At 42.2% G+C, this 21395-nt stretch overlaps 1 protein-coding gene across 2 annotated transcripts in view; it reads left to right on the top strand.

Moving 5' to 3' along the window:
* Nucleotides 1–526: 526 nt before the first annotated feature.
* The window catches only part of SPON1 (spondin 1), a 271896-nt gene continuing 251027 nt past the window's right edge, over nucleotides 527–21395 (top strand). The window contains exons 1-2 of one of the 2 annotated variants that reach the window (XM_083598432.1): nucleotides 527–1435; nucleotides 11744–11850. In XM_083598432.1, the coding sequence (XP_083454558.1) occupies nucleotides 1186–1435; nucleotides 11744–11850 (357 nt within the window). In that variant the 5' untranslated portion in view covers nucleotides 527–1185. The remainder of the gene's footprint in view (nucleotides 1436–11743; nucleotides 11851–21395) is intronic. The other variant, XR_014544399.1, reaches the window with a different exon arrangement.

The following is a 21395-nucleotide window of genomic DNA, read 5'->3' as shown; positions in this document are numbered from 1 at the left end:
TAAGTGGGAGCCCAAGGGCACCACTGACTCCATCCACCAGCCAGTCACAAACCACCTGCCTTATTCTATAACAACATTTTTATTTCCATGTACGTGTCACTGAATTTATTTATTCATTCTTTATTTATTAAATTTCTATACTACCCTTCACCCTCGGATAACCAGGCAATTTGTCAGTGGTGCTTTCTTTCGAGTAACCACACATAGGATCGGGCTGCTGTGCAACACACCTTCTTCTTTTATTTGCTTTGGGGGCATCTCTTTAGCTTTGTGCGGTTTTGTAAACCGCCCTGCGGTCTTCGAATGAAGGGCGCTCTAGAAATTTAATAAATAATGATGAATCCTTCAAATAACAAATGATACCCCCTTCTTCGTGATGCTGCCAAAGTTTGCCCTTCGGAAACTTCGAGCCTTGCGGGAGGCTTGGAGGTAGGAGCGGCTTTGACACGTGTCCCTCTACCTCAGGGGTCCTCTGCCCCGGGGGGAGGCTTTTTAAGGAAGGCATTCCGCCTCGGTGTCCCTTCTCACCCGCGGAGTTCCTATAGACTCGGGCACGGCGAACGGTTCCCAAAGCCTTCCCGTTCGATCCTCCCCGTGGGGAACACTCCCCACCACACACACACACACGTGTCTTGGCGCCGGCGCCGCGCAGCCACCCACGCACCCTTGCTCCGCTATTTCGCCGACCCCTGCGAAGAGAGCTCGGCTGCCTAAGTAAACATCGCCGAGCTGCTAATCACAAGGTCTGAAACAAAACAGCACTTCACTTCGGATCTGGGCAAGATGAGTCCTCCTCCTCCTCCTCCTGCTGCTGCTGCTCTCCTTCGCATCGGCTAAGGTGGTCCTTGAGATCGAGCCGCTTCCCTCCCTGCTCTGGCTTTTCCTCCGCGCACCGGGGGAGCAGCCGGGGGGTCGGGCACCCATCGCGGGCTGCAGCCGAGCGCAGGCTGCGTTGCTTAGTTCCTGGCTTCGCTTTCTCCGGAGACAAGAAGAGGGGAAGAGAGCGCGCGGAGGGGAGGGGGGATCTTTCCCTTGCCCTCGCTTCCAAGCTGCCCATGCTGCGATTTTTATTTCTCTCTTGCCGCCCCGGCCAGATATAAGCATTGCCTCTTTGTCGAGTCTGCTCCCCTCCCCGCCACCTCCCGCAAAGTTGCTGTCGTCGTCGGGGTTTGAGAGCGCCCCAGGATGGGGCTTGATCCTGCAGCCCCTCGCCAGTCTTCCGGGTACTGGCGAGTCTTGCCGCTGCTGGCGTGCGCTTTCCCCTTGGTGACATTCGCTTCCTTCGCCGACGAGACCTTAGAGAGAACCCCCAAATCCGAAGGCTACTGCAGCCGGATCCTGCGAGCCCAAGGCACGAGGCGAGAGGGATATAATGAATTTAGCCTCCGCGTGGAAGGCGATCCGGATTTCTACAAGCCCGGAAACAGTTACAGAGGTAAGTGGGGCTGGCCGCTTCCAAAGGGCGCAGCAAGTGTCGGGCAACTAACCGGGATGGTGGGCGGGGGGGGGGGGGGGAGAGGTCTTCCTCTCTGGACGGAGGCAACTTGCTGCGATGCACGACGCTGGTTAGGGGGGTGGGTTGCTTTGCTACGCAAATAAGGAGCAAGACTTCTTCGGTTTTTTTAAATCGAGTTTGTGTGTGTTGCTATCTCTCCCTCCCCACCCCCTTAATGCATGCTAACGGGGGGTAAAAGGAAGCCCTGTTCTACGACGCAGCACCCAGACTTACTCTTTTTACCTTAATTGCCCCTTGCACTTTTCCAGCGTTGCGACTAGAAATTATTTCACTTGGCAGAAGATACTTAATAGGCTGCTAGTGGTCTTGCTGTGCGACAGGAAAAGCAATAGGACTGGAGAGCAGATGGGCCAAGAAAAGGCACCAGCTTTCCTCACAGTTTCTGCTTAGGTCCCAGGCTAACTACTTGGCTTTTATGCTACTTGTAATTCCTGCCCTGAGAAATCTGCATGCCCTCAGGAGCACTCAGGATGAGCCCTGGCGCTGAAAACATAGTCCAAGAAGTAAAAAAAAACCTTGGCAAGTGGATGAAGGAAAAACAGTCTCACCTACTCCTGGCAGCAAGTGTCCTGAGGGTGAATATTCTACAAAATGTTGCTCAGAGGTTTCCTATAGTTTTCTCAGAATCAGAGTGTCTCCTTATAATAGGAGAAATATCTACAAATCACATTTTCATCTTGAACAGCAGATCACTGTTAAGATAATAATATCTAACTTCCCTAGCAGGGCACTTCATCCCCCCCCCCCCCGATTATTATTTTAAAATATTTTGGGAAAATAAGCCCACCTTGAATGCGCCCTTGAGCAAAAGTGTCAGATCCCATTAACACTGCAAACTCATTAACCTAGTTACCTTACGGTAGCCCCAACTTTTGAGGTTGGCATCTTCCCCCACCCCCACAACCTTTAGCTAAAGTAAGTGAAAGAGCATCCTCCTTCTCCCATGAGGCAAACCCAGACAGGATTATATTCTTAGGAAAGGGAATGTTATCCACTTGTGAATATTTGGGGTTTGGGGATTTTTTTACAGTTGGAAGGAAAATGGGTTGAATAAAAGAAATAAAGCTGAATCTACGTGTAAAACAATTACCATACCCTAAATTATTCTCCATGAACAGGTGACCAGCTAAACTTTGAGTTTGCAACTCTTTTCTGTGCCAAGTCAACTTGGCATCTGCCTATTTGGTTTCTTAATGGCCTGGAAATATTCTTGCAAAGGTTTGAAAATTACTCGCAGTGAAAAGTTCTACAGAGTATTGTTTTTAGTTGCCAAGAAGGGTTTTTTGTTTCTTGGATCTGGAGGGGAAAATAGACTTTCAAATAAACTTCCAGAACAAACTTGGAGGAAATATGAAGTTTTTGCCAGCAGAATGCAATCAAATAATCATTTACACACACATTTACGAGTAGTAAAAGTTTTCGGATTCTGATCTCTGGCTCATTAGAGGATGTGACACTGGAAATTTAGCACACATTACTTGTAGTTTTCAAAGCTAAATTCTTCCAGATCCTCCTAAAACTTAGCCAGATGGGAGGAGCATGAGAAAATGTTGTAAGTATAACTTTATGTTTCCTACAGCAGTTTAATGTTGTCACTTAGCTTTATTTTTATTAACTGTCACAAGAATTTAACAAGTCTCTCTCATGCAACATGAAATGACATCACACAGTCTGGGGAAAAAATCCTTCCTAGGCTCAGTTGTTTGGTTTTTTAAAAAAAGTAATAACAGTGATCTTAGAAAATATCTGTCTTATCTGAACAAAATCTGTGTAAGAGGCAAAGCTGATTAATTAAGGACAAACTGAGGCTTTGTTGCCTATAAATTACCAGGAAGCAAGAAATACTGGGCAGAAGATGCTGAGAAAGACAGCTGAGTTATAGCCAAAGATTCAGCAAATGATGTTAACAGGGACTGAAAGCATTAGTGGGGGAGAGGGGGAACCTCCTGGTGCCAAATCCTTAGTCTATTTCTTATGTGTTTTTGTCACTGTGTGGGGTTTCTGGTAGAAGGCTTTGCCACCTGGAGCTGTTATTCAAACAGAAAGAGCAAGCATGGTTTTCCTGTTCACAACTGCTGCTTCTCTTTGGATGAGCACAGGGTGTGAGGTGGTTTTTAACCATGGGAAGAAGATTCACACTTTTGCAGAGAGAGGAATCAACACATGGCAGAGCTGGCAGAGGGAGGTGACCACTTCAGGCAGATGACTTGTTGGTTATTTAATTGATTGCTGCTGGATATGTGCTGCCAGGGAGATGAAGAGGTGCTTGTGGGATTTTGTGCCTCGGGTCCACCTTGTCTTGGTGGAGGGCACCATTTGCTGCTCCACCTCAGGCAGCAAAATATCATGGGATGGCCTGGAACTTGGGACAAGTTGTTTTCCTGCCTAGCAGATGCTTCACACAACTGATTTCCCCTTTGGCCAATAGTTTGGTCTCCACGTGGCAGGATGTGTCTGGAAAATGTTCCTGTGGAAGAGTTCACCACACATTTCTCTCTTTACTAGCATATGTTCAGGACATGTTGATAATCTGTGCTGCCTTGTTTGCATTCATGGGCTCAAAAGGGATTCTGTCACGTGGAGGGTAGAAAACATGGCCACATGTGGAAAGGTGCAGCTTGTAAAACAACTGTCAGTGTGCCTTTTGTCCTTTCTGAGGAGGGTGGCCATATGTCCTACTTTACAGGGGACACTCCTTGATTTGAAGGGCTTAAAGATAAAGAACCATTAAACGGGGGAGAGCAGAGAGGGCCTAGGAATTGCCCATCAACAATTAGCATCTGGACAGCAGACTAAGCAGGCACATGTCTTATCTAGCCTTCCCTACTATCCTTATATGTATTTAAGTTATACTCGTTGTTTCTAAATTTGCACCTATACATACGGCTTTTTCTGTAACAGTACCCACCAGTACAGAGTACCATGACCTCTTTCTTTGCTGCCCATGGCAGCCATTTTCTGTTGGCACCCATGACACTTTTATCAGTATATAAGCACCTCATTTTTTTTTTTTACCAAAAGCAAAGCAATTATTCATATAGTTAGTGGGTGCACATTTTAGGCAACACTGTGTCCCATCCGGTTTGTTCTCCCTCTCTTACAGTTCTTCTTTGGAGGCAATATGTAAAGGGCCATTGAAATAATTCTGTGAGGATGAGAAAAGCCTCCTTCCTGTCAGTGTACTTGATTTATTTTAGCATTCTCACCAAAATACATTCCCTGGGATTCCAGGGCGAGGTGTGGATAGCCATTTAAACTACTATTTAAATGCAGTGCCTATATATGCTTTATGTGGTATCTGTAGTGATTGCATTGTTCCAGAAGCAATAGGAGAGATGAGATAAACCTAAAAGAGTTGTCTTCACCTGAGAGCATGAGGAGGGTAAGGTAGGAAAGTTCCTTCTCTGCCTGTTCCTCAACCTCCCAGGTCTTCCTTTGCCTGAAGCATGACAAAAGTCTAAGGCTGCAATGTTATGTACATGTAACTGGGAGTAGGTGCAACTGAACACAGTGGGACTTATGCTCAAGCAAATTGAATATGCATATGATTGTGCTGTGAAGTCTACATTTGGGTCCCGGTTATCCTCTTGCCTGCTGTATCCAAGGTAGCTCTCTCAATTCTTTCAGTTAAGTGGCAGAGGAAGTCGTTGCCAGCTCTTTTGATTTTCTTTTTAGCATCATGAGTGTAGGTGTTTTCCTAACACTCTGCCTGCTAAAACTTTGACACTCTTAGCAATAGTTTAGAAAAACATTTTTCATTTTATGATTGTAGGTAAAAAGCATTAAAATATGGCTGCAGATTGAACCCTCCCCTCCTGAAACTAAAAGATACATAAGTACCTGTAATAAACAATTCCTGAGCTTTGCTTTTTTACAAGCTTACAATTTCTGTTCTAGTCCTGTCTCACAGAGCTGCCAAATTTGCCTATACAGTGGTACCTTGGTTCTTGAACGTAATCCGTTCTGGAAGTCCGTTTGACTCCTGAAACCATTCGAAAACCAAGGTGCAGCTTCCGATTGGCTGCAGGAGCTTCCTGTGCTCAAGCAGAAGCCACATCTGATGTTTGGCTTCCAAAAAAAAGTTCGAAAACCGGGTTTTTGGCGTTTGGGAGCCAATATGTTTGTCTACTAAGCCATTTGGGAACCAAGGTTTGACTGTAGAGACAGTAACAAAGAATAATCCTACAGGATCACAGCAAAGGCCTATCTAGTCCAGGATCATGTCACCCACAGTGGCCAATTCATAAGCAAAAGCACTCTCTTGTTCATGATCTGGTATTCAGTGACATACTGCCTCTGATGCTGGAGGTAATATATAGCCCTTATGACTTGTAGCCATTGATAACCTTGTTTTCCTGAAAAATTAAGAAATATTGTAAAAAAGAAGTAAATGAAAGGTAGAGGAATGGCTAAAGGCAATAGTAAGTTTAGAAATGCGTTAACAACAGAAACTGTAACGAAAAATTGGCAGAGAAATTGAGGGAAGTCAAAAATTGATGACTGTGTGATAAAGTATGAGTAGATTGTACAAAAATGTTTGAAAAATGAATAAAAATTATTATTTTTTTAAAAAAGATAACCTTATTTTCCATGAATTTATCTCCTCCTATCAGCCCAGCCAGCATGGCTATTGAACAGGGACTGATGGGAATTGGAGTCCAACAACTTCTGGGGAGCCACAGTTTCTGTGCCCCGGTACCATCCCATCAGTGTTGGGGCAAAGGGCAGGAAAGTAGTATTACACTCTTATGTGTGGCACCCACCATATTATGCTCTTCCTACTGAGATTAAGATGGCTCCAAAGATAGGTGTTTCCATCAAGTGAAAACCAAGTGTTTCCTGCTGCCCAGTGTCCTAGTTATTGTGCTATGTTTGAGTCATCAGTTTTAATGGATTTTATATCATTTTAATATATTAAAAACTACTTTGGCATTTTGCTACAAATGAAAATCGGTACATGATTTTTAAAAGATTAAATAACTGTGGGAGTTTTGATTTTCTAGAACTGTGAGCAGCAATTCTGGAACCGAAGCAGAGAGAGGGTCACTAATAGTTCATCCTGACTCCCACCCCTTTAACAGACATGGGACTGTGCCTGAGGGCCCTTTCATATGCAGCAACAATCATGTGGGGGCCTCCTTCCTATGGTGTGATCTAATGCTGCTAAGGGTTGCAATGGGGTTAATCGATCTACATTGGTGGGCTTAATGGCATAGGTCTCTCTGCAAATAGAGGCACCAGCTAACAGTGGCTGTGTAAGAAGGCACAACATTTTGAGTAACCATCCACAACTGTTGATGTCACTATCAAAGGTGGGTAGGGAACTTTAATGGAGAGGAGCATTGCCTCAGCAGCTTTATGTTCAGAAACCATTGGATACATCCTTATGTCTGAAAGTGCTTTCAATTTCAGATTTTAAAAACTCAGTGCATGGATAAGCTTGGTGGGGTGGGGTCAGAAATATCTTAGCATGAAAAGAGCCCTGCTGGATCTGGCCAAAGGACCACCTACGCCTCTCTGCTCATTGTGGCAAACCAGATGCCCATGGGAAGACCATAAGCAGAACCAAAACATGTCAGAACTCTCCGCACCTTCTGTTTCCAGCAACTGGTATTCAGAGGCATACTTCAACAGTGCAGGTAGAACATAGTCATTGTGGCTAAGAGTTACGGAAGAACCTTATCCTCCATGAATTTGTCTAATCTTTTAAAGCCATCCAAGCTGGTAGCCATTACCATAGCTTGTGGTAGCAAACTCCCCAGTTTAACTATGCAGTGTGTGAAGATGTATTATATTTTGTCTGTCTTGAACATTCATCATCTATTTTTCCTCTTTTACTATTTGTCTAATAATAATAATAATTTATTTATATCCCACCCATCTGGCTGGGTTTCTCCAGCCACTCTAGGCAGCTTACAGCATATATAAAAACATAATAAAACATCAAGCATTAAAAACTTCCCAGCCTTCAGATGTCTTCTAAAAGTTGTGTGGTTCTTTATCTATTTAACACCTGAAGGGAGGGTGTTCCACAGGGAGGGTGCCACTACCAAGAAGTCCCTCTTCCTGGTTCTGTGTAATTTCGCTTCTCTCAGTGATGGAACCAGCAGAAGACCATCAGAGGAGGACCTCAGTATCTGGGCTGAGCCATGGGGATGGAGACAATCTGTCAGGTATACTGGAATGTCCAGCCTGACAAAGAGTTGTCTACATATCACATGATGAACCTTGCATATATAAAGCATGCTGGTCCTAACAAAAGGGGTCACTTGGCTGTCTTTGTGATTGGATTTTGTTTTGCTTGGATTTGTTTCACAATCTGGTTTGGATCATCAGATATAAATTTGGCCCCAGTCCTACACATTGCTTACCTTTTCTGAACCCCTGATTGGGAGATCAGAGAACTGGGTTTCTCATGATAGCCTTTCTCTAAAAGAAGAGCAAGAAAAGAATACAATAAATAAAATACATGATCTGGAAGGTTTGGCACATTTTACTTTACATGCATACATTTGTAAGTCACCAAGACAGATACAGAACATTAATTTAGATTTGAAGTTCACAAGGGGCTTGATAAACCTACCTAAGTGGGTGGGTGGGTGGGGGAAACCAGGAGGGTTGCTTTGCCAAGCACTGGTCAAGCCATCAATCAGGGCTGATGGGTTGTGTATGGCTTAGGCTGCAATCCTATGCATACTTGGTTGGGAGTAAGTTCCACTGAAATGATTAAGATGGGACCTCTCCTAGGGAAAAGCACCAATTGGCCTAATTGCTTGAAGTTATAATGTGGGGTTGGGGGGTGTGAGATAGAGGCTATTGTAAAAACCCTACTAGAAATAATAGTTGGCAAACTTTTCCCAATTTGGGTGCTGTATCAGTTACAATGCACTTTTCTCTTGATTACATACTGGCATGATATTATACAAGAGTACATGGATGGAAATAATAATTGCTAGTTTGTAATTGTGAGTCAGCTGTTTAAAAAGAACACAGCATTACAGTGGTACCTCGGGTTACAAACGCTTCAGGTTACATATGCTTCAGGTTACACACTCCGCTAACCCAGAAATAGTACTTCAGGTTAAGAACTTTGCTTCAGGATGAGAACAGAAATCGGGCTCTGGCGGCGCGGCAGCAGTGGGAGGCCCCATTAGCTAAAGTGGTGCTTCAGGTTAAGAACAGTTTCAGGTTAAGAACGGACCTCCGGAATGAGGTACCACTGTACTATCAAATGCAGAAACTTTTAAGTATGAATACACTGTGAGTATTTGTTTGATTTTAGTATTCATGTATTCAGATTTTGCCCTATAACCAGGAGAACTGGGGAAATGGGGTGGGGGGCTAATAACTAGGAGACTCATGTAGTCAAATGACTCTGGAAGGCTGTAGCACTGGCTTCCATGATGTGATAAAATTAGGAGGCTTGCCATATAAATCATGAGCACTAGATGCTCACCTACTCATGAAAGAGAATACTAAAATGAGAACACATAAAATTATTCCCATAAGCAGAAAAAAAAATAGATCGTACTGAAGATTCCGTTTTATTGGTTTATATTAAACTGGAATAATACACTAGTTCCACCAGAGTGTTAAACACTGGTTTGAATTCTCCACTGTATACATTCTTTTTAATAGAATAAACTGTGATCTGCAACCAGTTTAGTTAAGCATTATGCAATCAATCTGCAGGGAATTCACAAGTAATTTTGTCCATAGAAAATGTTTTAGTTTTATTTCAAAGTGGGTCCTCCCCTGCCTAAAAAGTAACCAACAAACAACTCCTCTTTGACAATTTGATGTGACATTTTGGTTTATTGTGGCCTCTTCTGAAAAAGCAATATGAAAACTGAAGTACATTGTTTAGTACAGAGTAGAAAAAAATATGGGTAGAGAGATCCATTCCCTTCGGCAATGCACTTTTGACATTTTGCCTAGCTTTGCATTAGTCAGTGCTACTGTGGCTTTGTTGTATAAAGGAAGGGAATTAAGCATTTATCTGTGTAGCTGTGATCCCATCACATTTCTCTGTAGGAGGAACAAATGTGAATCCTACTAACTAAGAAGGGATTTATACAAGAAGGGGTGGAAATGGATATTGACCTAATGAACCACTGCCATAACATACTAATTCTGTTTGCTGAGTTTAGCTTCGACTGAGATTGTGCTTGTTTTGAGGGGTGATATTCCACTAAGATTTGCTCAGAATAGACCTATTGAAATTAATGGGCATAACTTAGTCAAGCTCATTGATTTTAATGGGTCTACTCTACATTACTTTTATGTGGTGATTCCCCCCCCCCACCAAGTGCTTTTTCCAACCATTCTGTCAATGAGAAAAGGAACTGCATATGGAAATTATCAAAGGAGAAAGAAGAATTTTTCATAGATGAGGGGTAGGTTTTTTGTTGAGCTTGCCTTGGTTTCAAGGTGACCATGGGGTGTTTGTGAGTGACCTTTCTTTCATCTCCCCCATGGTCTGCACTTCCTGGGTGACTATCCTTTCTGAAAGCACCATGACATCCTCAGCTGGACTTATTTGTAAGCAGGAGAAAGTGTGGAAGCTGCCACTACGTTATTTTGTTCTAAAGTGAAGTCTTTTTATACTTTTAATGAAAGGAAAAGGAAATAAATCCCCCTAAAAACAAAATCATCTGTAGTTTCTGAAGTGGCTGAAACTAAGGAAAGAGGTCAAAGTAGACAGCTGTCTGGAAATATTGATTCTGATCTCTTGTAGCAATGAAAAAGAAAATTCAGTGGAAGGAATCATTTGGAAAGGAATCAAAACCAGAACTATCAATACAAGTATATACATTTATTGAGAATCTACTTATTTGGAAACTCTCACTGACAGATAAGACTACATAGAAATAAAGCAGGATTCTGCACAAAGTGTTACTAAAAGTAATAAGAACAATTTGACCAAAAGTCAAGTTTGGTAGAAAAGGGCTCTTCATTCTCCAATAGGAATCTCTGGCACATCACAACCAAACTATGTGCAACATTTAATGCAAATGCACCTTTGCATTTAACATGCATTGTTTGTTTTAATAGCAAAATGTTTGTGGAAGGCTGAGGCTAGTAATTAACAGGATCAGAGCACACACAGAGGGAGTGCTTGAATCATAGAATTGTAGAGTTGGAAGAGACCATGAGGATCATCTAGTCCAAACCCCAGCAATGCAAGAATCCTTCACCCAATGCGGGTCTCAAACCTACAGGCCTGAGGTTACGAGTCTCATGCTCTACCAGCTGAGCTATCTGCTTTCATCTCCTCCTGAGGTCCTAAAGAAAACTCTTCTCATGAAACTGGCATTTGTGGGGGAGGGGAGAGAGAAACCCATTGGCACTAACTGGACACTTAATTCCAAATACAAATTTTAAATAAAATGCTCTTGGTGTTGTACAACAGCTCAAGTTCAGCAGGTTGTGTTGCTGGGCTAGTTAAAAGAAGAGAGGTAAAACTGCAAGTTAAGCATACTTTCTAGAACGTGAAGCCTTGTGCATGAACAGTGGATTCACTCCTTAGTATGACTGCTTTGCAGGAATGTAGGATTGTTACAAGGAACAAGAGAGCTGCATTAACTGCTGTATGGAACCACCGTTTTAATTCCACTTCCAGCCGACTGTGGGAGATCACCGCCAAGCAGGAAGTTAGCACTTTAAACGTTGCTTCTTCTGTGAAATTGCCAAGCGGCCTTTGGACAGCCGCTCTCAGCTGCCACAGCCCCCATCTGAATTATAGGGATAATAGCGTTGATTGACTTTATGGTGTTCTTGTAAAGATTCCAAAAAATAATGTACATAAAGTATTTTGAAACACTGTAAGGTAATATGCATATATAAAAGCATTATTAAGAAATGGTGGCTGGTCTTCTAACATTAGTAAAAAGTTAGCCCAGTGTTTGCCAAGATCAAGGTGGTAGATGTGGACATTTTCCAGGGCCCCAAGTCCAGCAGAGGGGCCTCAAACAGCCCTACCATTTCCACTTTCCACAGAATATCCAAGAACATCATAAGCAGTCTAAGAGAATTCACTGTTTGCATGCCCTGTTTTCTTCAGGTGAAGGGACCTGACTGACAGTGCCATGACTGAAGCCTGCCACCACCCACTGTAAAAAAAAATAAATGAATCCGGAGCCAGTACTGTCTAAAGTATCTTGTTTAAAAGCTCTGTAGAAACAAACTCATTTTAAAAGTCTTATTTTCCTGCCTTTTCGCCCCCAGTAACACTTTCCGCTGCCACTCCAGCTTATTTTCGTGGATTCACACTGATTGCTTTGAAAGAGGGCAAAGAGGGAGAGAAAGAAGAAGACCACGCAGGGACTTTTCAGGTGAGTAGCTGGCTTCACCTTCAGAGAGTCTGTCTGGATGGTTATTTCACAGCAGGATGGATACTGTACAAAACAACATAATCTATTTGTGTTGATATCAATATCTCTGTAGTTGCAGGCATGGGATAAGCTTTGCAACTCCAGCTAAAGATCAGATTTCTACGGGAAAAGATTTTGGCATGTGCTGTTAAGTTGGCTGCGGAGTTCAGTGGATTTATACACTTATAGTTCAATCTTAGGCATGTTTACTTGGAAGTAAGCCCCACTGAAGTCAATGGAACTTACTTCCAAGTTAAGTATGCATAGGATTGCAATCTTAAAATAATTTGACAGACAAGGTGCAAGAAATCGGAAGTTGATGCTGGTATGCAGCTATTCATAACAAATATAATCAGCTCCAAATATTTTTGTAATGTTTATTTTGTCCAGCACTTAGTCTCTTTTTGTCCACATTCGTTTTTCCAGACTAGCAGATATTATTTTAACATGGTGGTATTTTGATAGCTATGTTGTTTGAATCTAGTCGTCATCACTTGGAAGTAGGTCCCACTTAGTTCACTGGGATTTACGCCTAAATAATTATGCATGGGGTGGCAGTTTTGTCTTACTGAAATGTGCTTTAGCAAACTGCAGTCTGGTCTGCTTTGTCCTGGAGCCCTTGAGTTTTCCAAGAAATCATTAATCACATGACTTTCATGTTCCCTAATGGTTCATGAACTAAAAAGCAAATAAAAAACAGCAAGTTCAAGTTAGGAAGGAATATTGTTTTTGCATCTGTACTGCTAGAAAGATTATATTTATCAATTACACTGACTTAGTGAGACCACTGTTGCTCTTGTTTACCTCCTCTGAACTTGGGAGTTTTCTACCTGGAGTTTCCTCAACACTTCATTCAGTTGGTCAACAGCTTCCAGTTCAGACTGCATGAACATATATGTGAAATTAGGATTTATGTACCACAACTTTACACTTTCTTACACTGAATTGTATATGACATTTTACTGCCCATTCACCTAGTTTGGAGAAATCCTTTCCGAGCTCCTTGCAATCCCTTTTTGTTTTAACCACCTTGAACAACTGATATCACCAGCAGACTTTACTGCCTCTCTACCTACTCCTAACTCTAAATCATGAATGAAGAAGTTAAAAAAACACAGGTTCCTTGTGGGCTTCACTTTCGACATCTGTCCATTGGGAAAACTGTCCATTTATTCCTACCTTCTGCTTCGTGTTCCTTAACTAGTTATGCAAGAGCTTACAGAAGTTTTCTTGCAATGTAACATTGATTTGTGCTTCAGAATATCAATACGGAAAATACAGTGTATAAATCCAGTGGGCCATACAAAAGTCTTGGGAATGACCTTGTGTAACCTGTTACACAATTTGGCTGGCCCAAACTGAGAAACTCTTCTGAATTTGGGATAACTTTTCTCATGCAATGCTCTTTGCAAAGCTGGAAGCAGCATTTCTGAGAAGGTAAGAGGCTTTCTAGGGACGCGGGTGGCACTGCATGTTAAACCACAGAGCCTAGGGATTGCTGGTCAGAAGGCCGGCGGATTGAATCCCTGCGGCGGGGTGAGGTCCCGTTGCTTGGTCCCTGCTCCTGCCAACCTAGCAGTTCGAAAGCATGAAGTGCAAGTAGTTAAATAGGTATCGCTCCAGAGGAAGGTAAACAGCGTTTCCGTGCGCTGCTCTGGTTCGCCAGAAGCGGCTTAGTCATGCTGGCCACATGACCCAGAAGCTGTACGCTTGTTCCTTCGGCCAGTAAAGCAAGATGAGTGCCGCAACCCCAGAGTTGTCTGCGACTGGACCTAATGGTCAGGGGTCCCTTTACCTTTACCTAAGAGGCTTTCTGCTAATGGAAGAGTGCCCTTAGGTCCACCCTGGTATCCAGCAAGCACATGGTCCTGCAAGTTCCCTCACTTCCTCCCTGATCATAGCACACCATATTGTCATATTGCTGAATTCTCCACCTCACCCCCTCCGTGACCTCGACTAATAAGTGAAGTGTCAAGGCTCAACTCTATCATTTAGAGAATGTGTGGGGCAACATAAATTCCTCTTTGTCCATTTTTATCTTAATTGTTTGCTCATTGAAGAGTTTATAACTTGTGCAATCAATCCAGCAGTTGTGATCCTATAAAATACATAATCTTAACTTTATTGTGCCTGGGGTGGTTGTTTTTTTTAAACCCAGATCATTTTCATACTTCACAGACATCTGTACTGAGTCATGCAGCTTAATTTTTGCTGAAACTTTCAGCTGAGGATGTTTAAGCAGAAAAATAAGCACTCTCTGCTTGATAACAATATTATCCACTATTAATAATATGGAGTTTGCCAAACTAGAATAGGATTTATTCTTGCAGATTTAGTATTCTTACAGGTTTACCATTCTGTGACATGGGCTTAAGCATTTTAGAAAAAAACATATCAAACACTTTCTGGAGAGCCACAAGGAAACTGACAGTGAAAATAAACTCATTGTCCCCTGTTTGTAAGCTCCTTTTCTGCTAATACAGAATTTAGAAACACATGGAGTGTATTGAACATGCTGATGTTCCTGCCTTCAATCTGGATGGACTCTTTGGTTTTTCATATCTGCAGCCTATATATGTATGTAAGATTAGAATTGCACATAAAAACATATAGGCCTGACATGTGAAAGGGCAGTCCTATGTCACACCCACCCTTCCCTCTCAGTAACATGCCACCCAACCTACCTTATGTTCTGCCCAGTCTAATGACATCAAGAAGGGAAATAAACTGTAATTCACATTATGTAGCACAGTGGTACCTCTACTTACGAACGTGATCTGTTTCAGGGTGCTGTTCACACCCTGAAAAGTCTGTAAGTAGATCACTTCTGTGCAATGCACATGTGGCGAAACCCGGAAGTAAACACTTCCGGGTTTGCCGCATTCACAACCTGAAAATCCGCAACATGAAGTGAACGCAACCAGAGGTATGACTGTATATGAGAGGAAACTTGACGTGGGGGTGCAGATTTTGGTTTCTAATACCTTCTTAGTCTACCCTTATTAAGTGCAGCAGCAGAAGGGCTGACGCTCTAGAGGGGACAGATTTGCACCTGGGTGCCAGGCCACCTCCCTGCCTCTCACCTGCTTGCTCACAGTAGCAACACCTCCTTCTCTCTTTTGGGCAGTTTCTTCAGGAAAACAGGAAGGTTTTCCATCTCCCCAAACCCTGAGATAGTGCAGCTGCCTTGCAGATCAAAGGTCCCAGGTTCAATCCCTGTTATCTCCAGGTAGGGCTGGAAATGAATGAAGAATCTTTATTGCTTTATTATAGCAATAAAAACAACAATACAATATACAAAGAATAGAAATAAAAAGTCAATTATATAAAATACTTTTTAGGGTTTGAATCAACAGTCAAATAGTGGATCTTATTTTGATTGCCCCAGCTAAAAACCTTGCAACCTTCGCTGTCCCCTGCTCATCTTGATCTACCAAGAGAAAGGACACTGTGGCAGTGGTTGGGCAACCCAGAATGGACAATAAAAGAGGGGTGATAATCTCATTCCTCAAGTCTTTATAAAGAGTGCAAGCCAGAAGGGCACGTGCCACCAATTCGATACTGAGGTAGGGCTGGAAAATATTGGGAAATATGGTCCAGATTGGTGTCTGGCAACCTGACAGTCTCACGTCCCAAAGTAAGTTCAGCAACACCATTTTCAATATACTGAGGGATTTAGGTCTAATGCGTGGCAAAAGACAAGGAACAACATGGAAATTATATGAAATGGCAATATTCAAAATTCGAATTGTGAATTTAACAGGCCTGTTTAGGAAGACTAGAAAATGTTTTGAAGTAGGTCATCACACAAATGTTAGCAAGTACAAATTAGTGTGGATCATTTCCTGTAACTTAATTATAATTTCTCCTTTACTATAAAAAAGTGGTTATTTTCTTCTTTCCACAGTTGGGCGCATTCCCACCATTAATGTCCTATTGTAGCTAATTTCCAATTAACTTTTCAGCACTGACAAGAAAAAGAGGTTTTAAAAGGGTCTGGACTCCAGGCCTAACTTTTTCAGCATCAGACCAGCAAGTTTTTTTTTAAAAAAAAACCCCAGTAAAAACATCCCTTCACTTTGCAGAAGTAGGCAAGAATTTTGAACTTTTGATGAGAGTTGGCAGAAAATTGAATTTTCTAAATATCGGCAAACGCCTCATGGATCTCAGCGGAGGGATAATTATTAAGCTATTTAATTAGTTTTATTATACTGCTTGGAAGCTGAAATCAGCATTTTAATTGGCAGATGAATATTTCAAAAGTTTTCGAATAGCTAAATTCATATTTTTTTGGCATGAAAGAGAACTCATTGTCCTTCCACCTGCAAACACTCTATTAAGTGCTCTTTGTAGAGCTAACACCTGCCTGTAATGCCTGCATCCATTAAAGATTCAAGTATCAGCTTCACTAATGTGTAGCTTTGTGTTATAGTTGCCCTGTGTGCCACTAGCTGGGTGAAAAACGAGAGTTCATAAATGCTGCATTAGGATTATGCCAGGCCTTTAGTCATGAGGTGATGCCACTATTTTGCAAGCAGCTTTTGTACAGGTTTTTTTAAAAACAAAAACAAAAGCTTCCAAGCTGCCCAACTCCCATGGGCAGGTTTTGCTGCAGCAGTGCAAGCAAAGGTTTGTGCCACTGCTGTTGAACTGGCATGCTGAGTGCCTCAAGTCTGACACAGCCATGCAGAGCTGAGGTGGCACCTCATAGGTTCAGCTACTCCAGCATTGGTGCAAAGCGCAACTCATTCCTTGCATAGTACCATACAGGGGTGTTTTCGGGGAATGTTGCTTTAAATACAGATTCAAACTAAAGTTTGACATATATTTTTAATGTAGAATGTTTTGAAACTTTGAAATGTCGACTAAAGTCATTGTTGTTATACAGTGGTACCTCTGGTTATGAACTTACCGTATTTTTCGCTCCTGACCATAAGAGGCACCTAGTTTTTAGAGGAGGAAAGGGGGAAAGCCCCATTTTTGGGGGGATCAGCTCAAAGTTGTTGAGCTTACTTTGCAAAGGGAAAAAATTCTGTTTTTATGGGGTTCAACTCACAGTTCTGCAGCTTCTTTAAGAAAGGAAAGGGAGCCGTTTCTACAGTTTCCAGTCAGATAATCTAATCAGCCAGCCACATGTCGCTGGGGAAACAAACAACCTTCATCTACAGAACATTCAACAATGGAGGCCTGGGCAAGGGGGCAGGGCCAGAAAGGGAGCCAGCGATTGACCACACATTTGCTCCATAAGTCGCAAAGGCATTTTCCCTTACTTTTTAGGAGGAAAAAAGTGCATCTTATGGAGCGAAAAATACGGTAACTCATTCCGTAGGTTCGTTCTTAACCTGAGGTACCACTTTAGCTAATGGGGCCTCCTGCTGCTGCCGCCATGCGATTTCTGTTCTCATCCTGAGGTAAAGTTCTTAACCCGAAGTACTACTTCCGGGTTAGCAGAGTCTGTAACCCAAAGTGTTTGTAACCCGAGGTGTTTGTAACCCGAGGTACCACTGTATAGGGCAATGCTGCATTTATCCAGCATTTTATTCTACTCTCCTAACCAACTTTCATACATTTGTAAAAAGAGCATTCAGAAGGAAAGTGTGCTTACTGAATGTAGAAGCAGGAGAAAGCGAAGGATCTGGCATCTGGATCCTTATGTGAAGGGGAAACATGAGTTGCTCACCTCATGGAAAGTGAGGTTCTAAAATTATCCCAGTGAGTGAAAAGGTGCTAACCAGTGAGACGTCTAGAGGTAAATATTTGTTTAGAATCACGCACAATTCTTCCAGTAGAGGTGAGAGGTATGTGAGATCTGGAGCAAGACATGGATGAGGAAGGTGTCATCCAGCAATAGCCTCTTTAACTATCACTTGCAAGACTGCTCAGGGCCAACTTGAGACATTTTGCTGCCTGAGGCAAAGGGCAAACTAGCACCCTACACTCCACGTGCAGATGCTGACCAGACTGCTGGTTGAAGTTATTAAACACTGGCAATGGGATAGTGTCATGTGTCAAACTCATGTGAGGGCTGCAGGGTGAAGGATAGGCTGCATGGCGTACACACAACAGAGGAGAGTGCTGGCCCTCTTGAGGCAGTTGCCTCACACTACCTACTGGCAGGGCCAACCCTGCAGCCATTTCCCTTGGAGCTTTTTACGCTGCTGGTGTTGATGTGCAATGTGTATTTGCATGCAAAGGCCAGGGCTGCTCTTTTGAGCCTTCTGAGTGGCTGTGGCATCGTCTGATTGCTTTAAGGAAAGATTCAAACTTGAACTATTTTAAAATGTAGAACATTTCAAAATTAAAAGCTGTTGTTGTTGTTATTATTCAATGCTGCAATTGTACAGCATTTCCTCTTAAGCAGTTTTCATACATGCATACGCATAGAAGTGGGAGAGAGCAAAGGCCTTGCATCTTGATTCTTATATGAAGGTGATTCATGAGGTGAACATACCTATGGAGAATATCACCACTGAACTACATCCTTATCACAAGGCTAAATAAGACTGAAAGCCATTCTTCCCATCATCTTTGCCTCATTTCGCAGCCTTCCCATCTAATCAGTGAAATGGGTTGTGTATTTCATGGAGGGGAAAGTCTTTCATATAATGTTCCTTAATTTCAGCTCAGGTCTATTTTCAGTGGAGTTTAGAGTCATTGTTGACTTTATTGACTTACAAGTTGGATGATCATCAGAATGAAAACATTTTCTTTCTGTTTTAAAATAGCAAGGTATTAATGCCAGAAAAGCACAAGAGCTGGTGAAACAAATGATTAAAAATATTAATTCTATAAAAGGTACCAGTGCTTTCTTTTGAAATGCCACACAACCAAAGTGTATCCATGAAACTGCTTAAAATAATCTGTATGCAGCCAAGCTAGCAGTGTAGGAGACCTACAGGGGGAAAAAATGACAAGGAGAAGATCAGAAAATATCCTATTCGTTTTAATTTATGATTCTTTGTACGTGATTACAAATCCTCAAAGATAGAACTCAAATTAATGTTTCCACCTTATTTTTAATGCATAAATAGGTTAATATGATGAGAAAGCCTGCAAATCTAGCAATTTTTCAAGTGTTCTGATCATTTTATATCCTCATCAAGTTGGAGTCTTAGCACTTCTGTATTAGATGACTGGCTTGGGTCTGGTCTATGGAGTCCATTTGAGCCTCCAAAGGCTTTTTCTTGCTGATTTGGTTTTCCATGTTCAGAAACTCAGCAGATCTGGTCAGCCATCATTAATCATAAATCAAGGAGGTCTTGATCTTTTAAATAGCCCAGCTGTTCAAGCATCTGTGTAGACTATGCAGAGGCTGAAAAAAAAGAAGTTTACTTCTTCATTAGCTTTCTCCTTTCTACCCGTGCCATCGTTGTCACAGGATTAAAGGCTCTTTGCTTAAGATGAAGCTCAAAGAGAATTGGAAAGATGTAGCTGCATCTAGTGCTGCAGTTGCATTTGCACAACAGACATACACGTGTGCAATAGAAATTCCCTTTCCTCTCCTGCCATGCCTCTTGCAGCCCCCAACCACCACTTCTCAACACCTGCTCCAGAGCACTGGGGGATCTCCAAAGCAGATTGATGGGGGTATGTGGGGAAGGGGGAAGCTAATATTTGTGAAAAGAAGCGCCATCATTTTTATGAGATTGAAATTGGATCGCTATAAGAAGGCTTGTAACCATGATCCTGTACCAACGTAGGTCAGATTGGTTGAAGCCAGAGACCCAGTCTAATAATCTTTCCTGGAGGCATAACAGCAATAGTTTTGCTTTAGGGATTTTTAATCCAGAATCTTTCAAATAAAGAAAAAATTCCTTCCTTTTTGAGCTCCTCTCTACCCTGAAGATCTCTCAACCCTCTTAATAAACCTCAAGCCAGAGGTCCTATATTTCCCCAAATGCCAGCAGCCAACCCTATCACACAGCTGCTTCAGCAGCTCACCTGAGCTGCAATGTATTTATTTTTACAGCACTGTAACAAACTCCTAGGCAAGGCTTTGGATAAGTTACTGAATAACAACCACCCTATTTAGGATTAAGAAGGATTTTCTCTGTGTTTGTTATTTTCCCCAGCTGTAGGCATTACAGATGGGCACCATTAGAAATCAGCAATTGAAAAAAAACACCATTCTCTTTGGGAGGCAAAATGGAAAGATTTTGCAGACATGATCAGAGATCCCAGTGATATCTCAGATTGAATTAGATGATTGGCTACTTATCTGACCCTCTGGGAAATGTGACTGAGTTATAGTTAAGTGATTATATTACTGGCTTATGGTCACTCTGTGATCCTCTATGACTTGTGTATTATGATCTCTCTGTGATCTCAGCTGTTAAGTGATCATGTTTTGTGTGTGTTTATATGTGTCTGTGTGTATATACACAAAATACACACAGATAGGTCATATCACAATTGCATTTGATTCTGTTCCTATTTGGAGGGACCATGAAGTTACTCAGTTTGTCCTGCAAAATGTCCTAATCCTTGCATGTGTTAACAAAGTCTCCTATCTTGATGTAATCAGTAGATTTTATCAGCTTGCTCCTATTTCACTCCTCAGTGTCTCTAATGAAATATTGATCAGCACGTCCTACGACTCATCTTTGAGGAGCTGTACTGGCTACTCTTTCCAGTTTGAAAGTTTGCTTTTTAACAGAATGCTTTGGCGTTCTTCCCTTTGACCAGTTCCTTTCCCATTGTATAAATCTGTACTATGGTTCCAATTCCCCCCCCCCCAATTTTATGAACATTCCAAGCTGACTTGTATAGAGTCAGTGATAAGATCAATGCAACTGAGTGAATTGGTTCCAGACTTAGTCTTGCTTAGAGTAAACCCATTGAAATAAATGGGAATCAAGTTACTCATTGCTAACTTAATTTCTCTTGATTTCATGGGGTCTACTCTAACTATGACTAAATCCAGTGCTTTTTTCTGGGGCTACGCAGGGGTACACATACCCCTAAATATTTTGTGAATCTAAGTTTGGCTTCATTGAGGGGCAGTATTTCAATATGAGTAGAAAAATGAGATTACCCCTAAACATTTTTTTTAAGGGAAAAAGCACTGACTAAATCTATATGCAGCCTGTTGCATTGTCCCATCTCCTGCCAACCTAGCAGCGCTAGTAAATAGGCATCGCTGTGGCAGGAAGGTAAATGGCATTCCCTTGCTTCTGTCACGGTGTCCCGTTGTGCCAGAAGCAGCTTAGTCATGCTGGCCACATGACCTGGAAAAGCTATCTGCGAACAAATGCCGGCTCCCTCGGCCTGAAAGCAAGATGAGCGCCACATTCCATAGTCAAAATCAACTGGACTTAATGGTAACTGTCCAGGAGTCCTTTACCTTTTTATCTTTTTTACCTCCCTAAAGCTCACCCAAATTACTAAAATATGTGACATCTATTGCTAGTCATAAAGTAGAAACGTCGAAACCAATAGACTTCATGAAGATGACAGTGGGATATCACCCAGCCACTGTTGAGAAGTTAAACATAGAATCACAACAA

The sequence above is a fragment of the Podarcis filfolensis genome (genome assembly GCF_964270895.1).
Source record: "Podarcis filfolensis genome assembly, chromosome: 1".
NCBI lineage: Eukaryota > Metazoa > Chordata > Lepidosauria > Squamata > Lacertidae > Podarcis > Podarcis filfolensis.
This window is presented reverse-complemented; position numbering and strand designations above follow the sequence as displayed.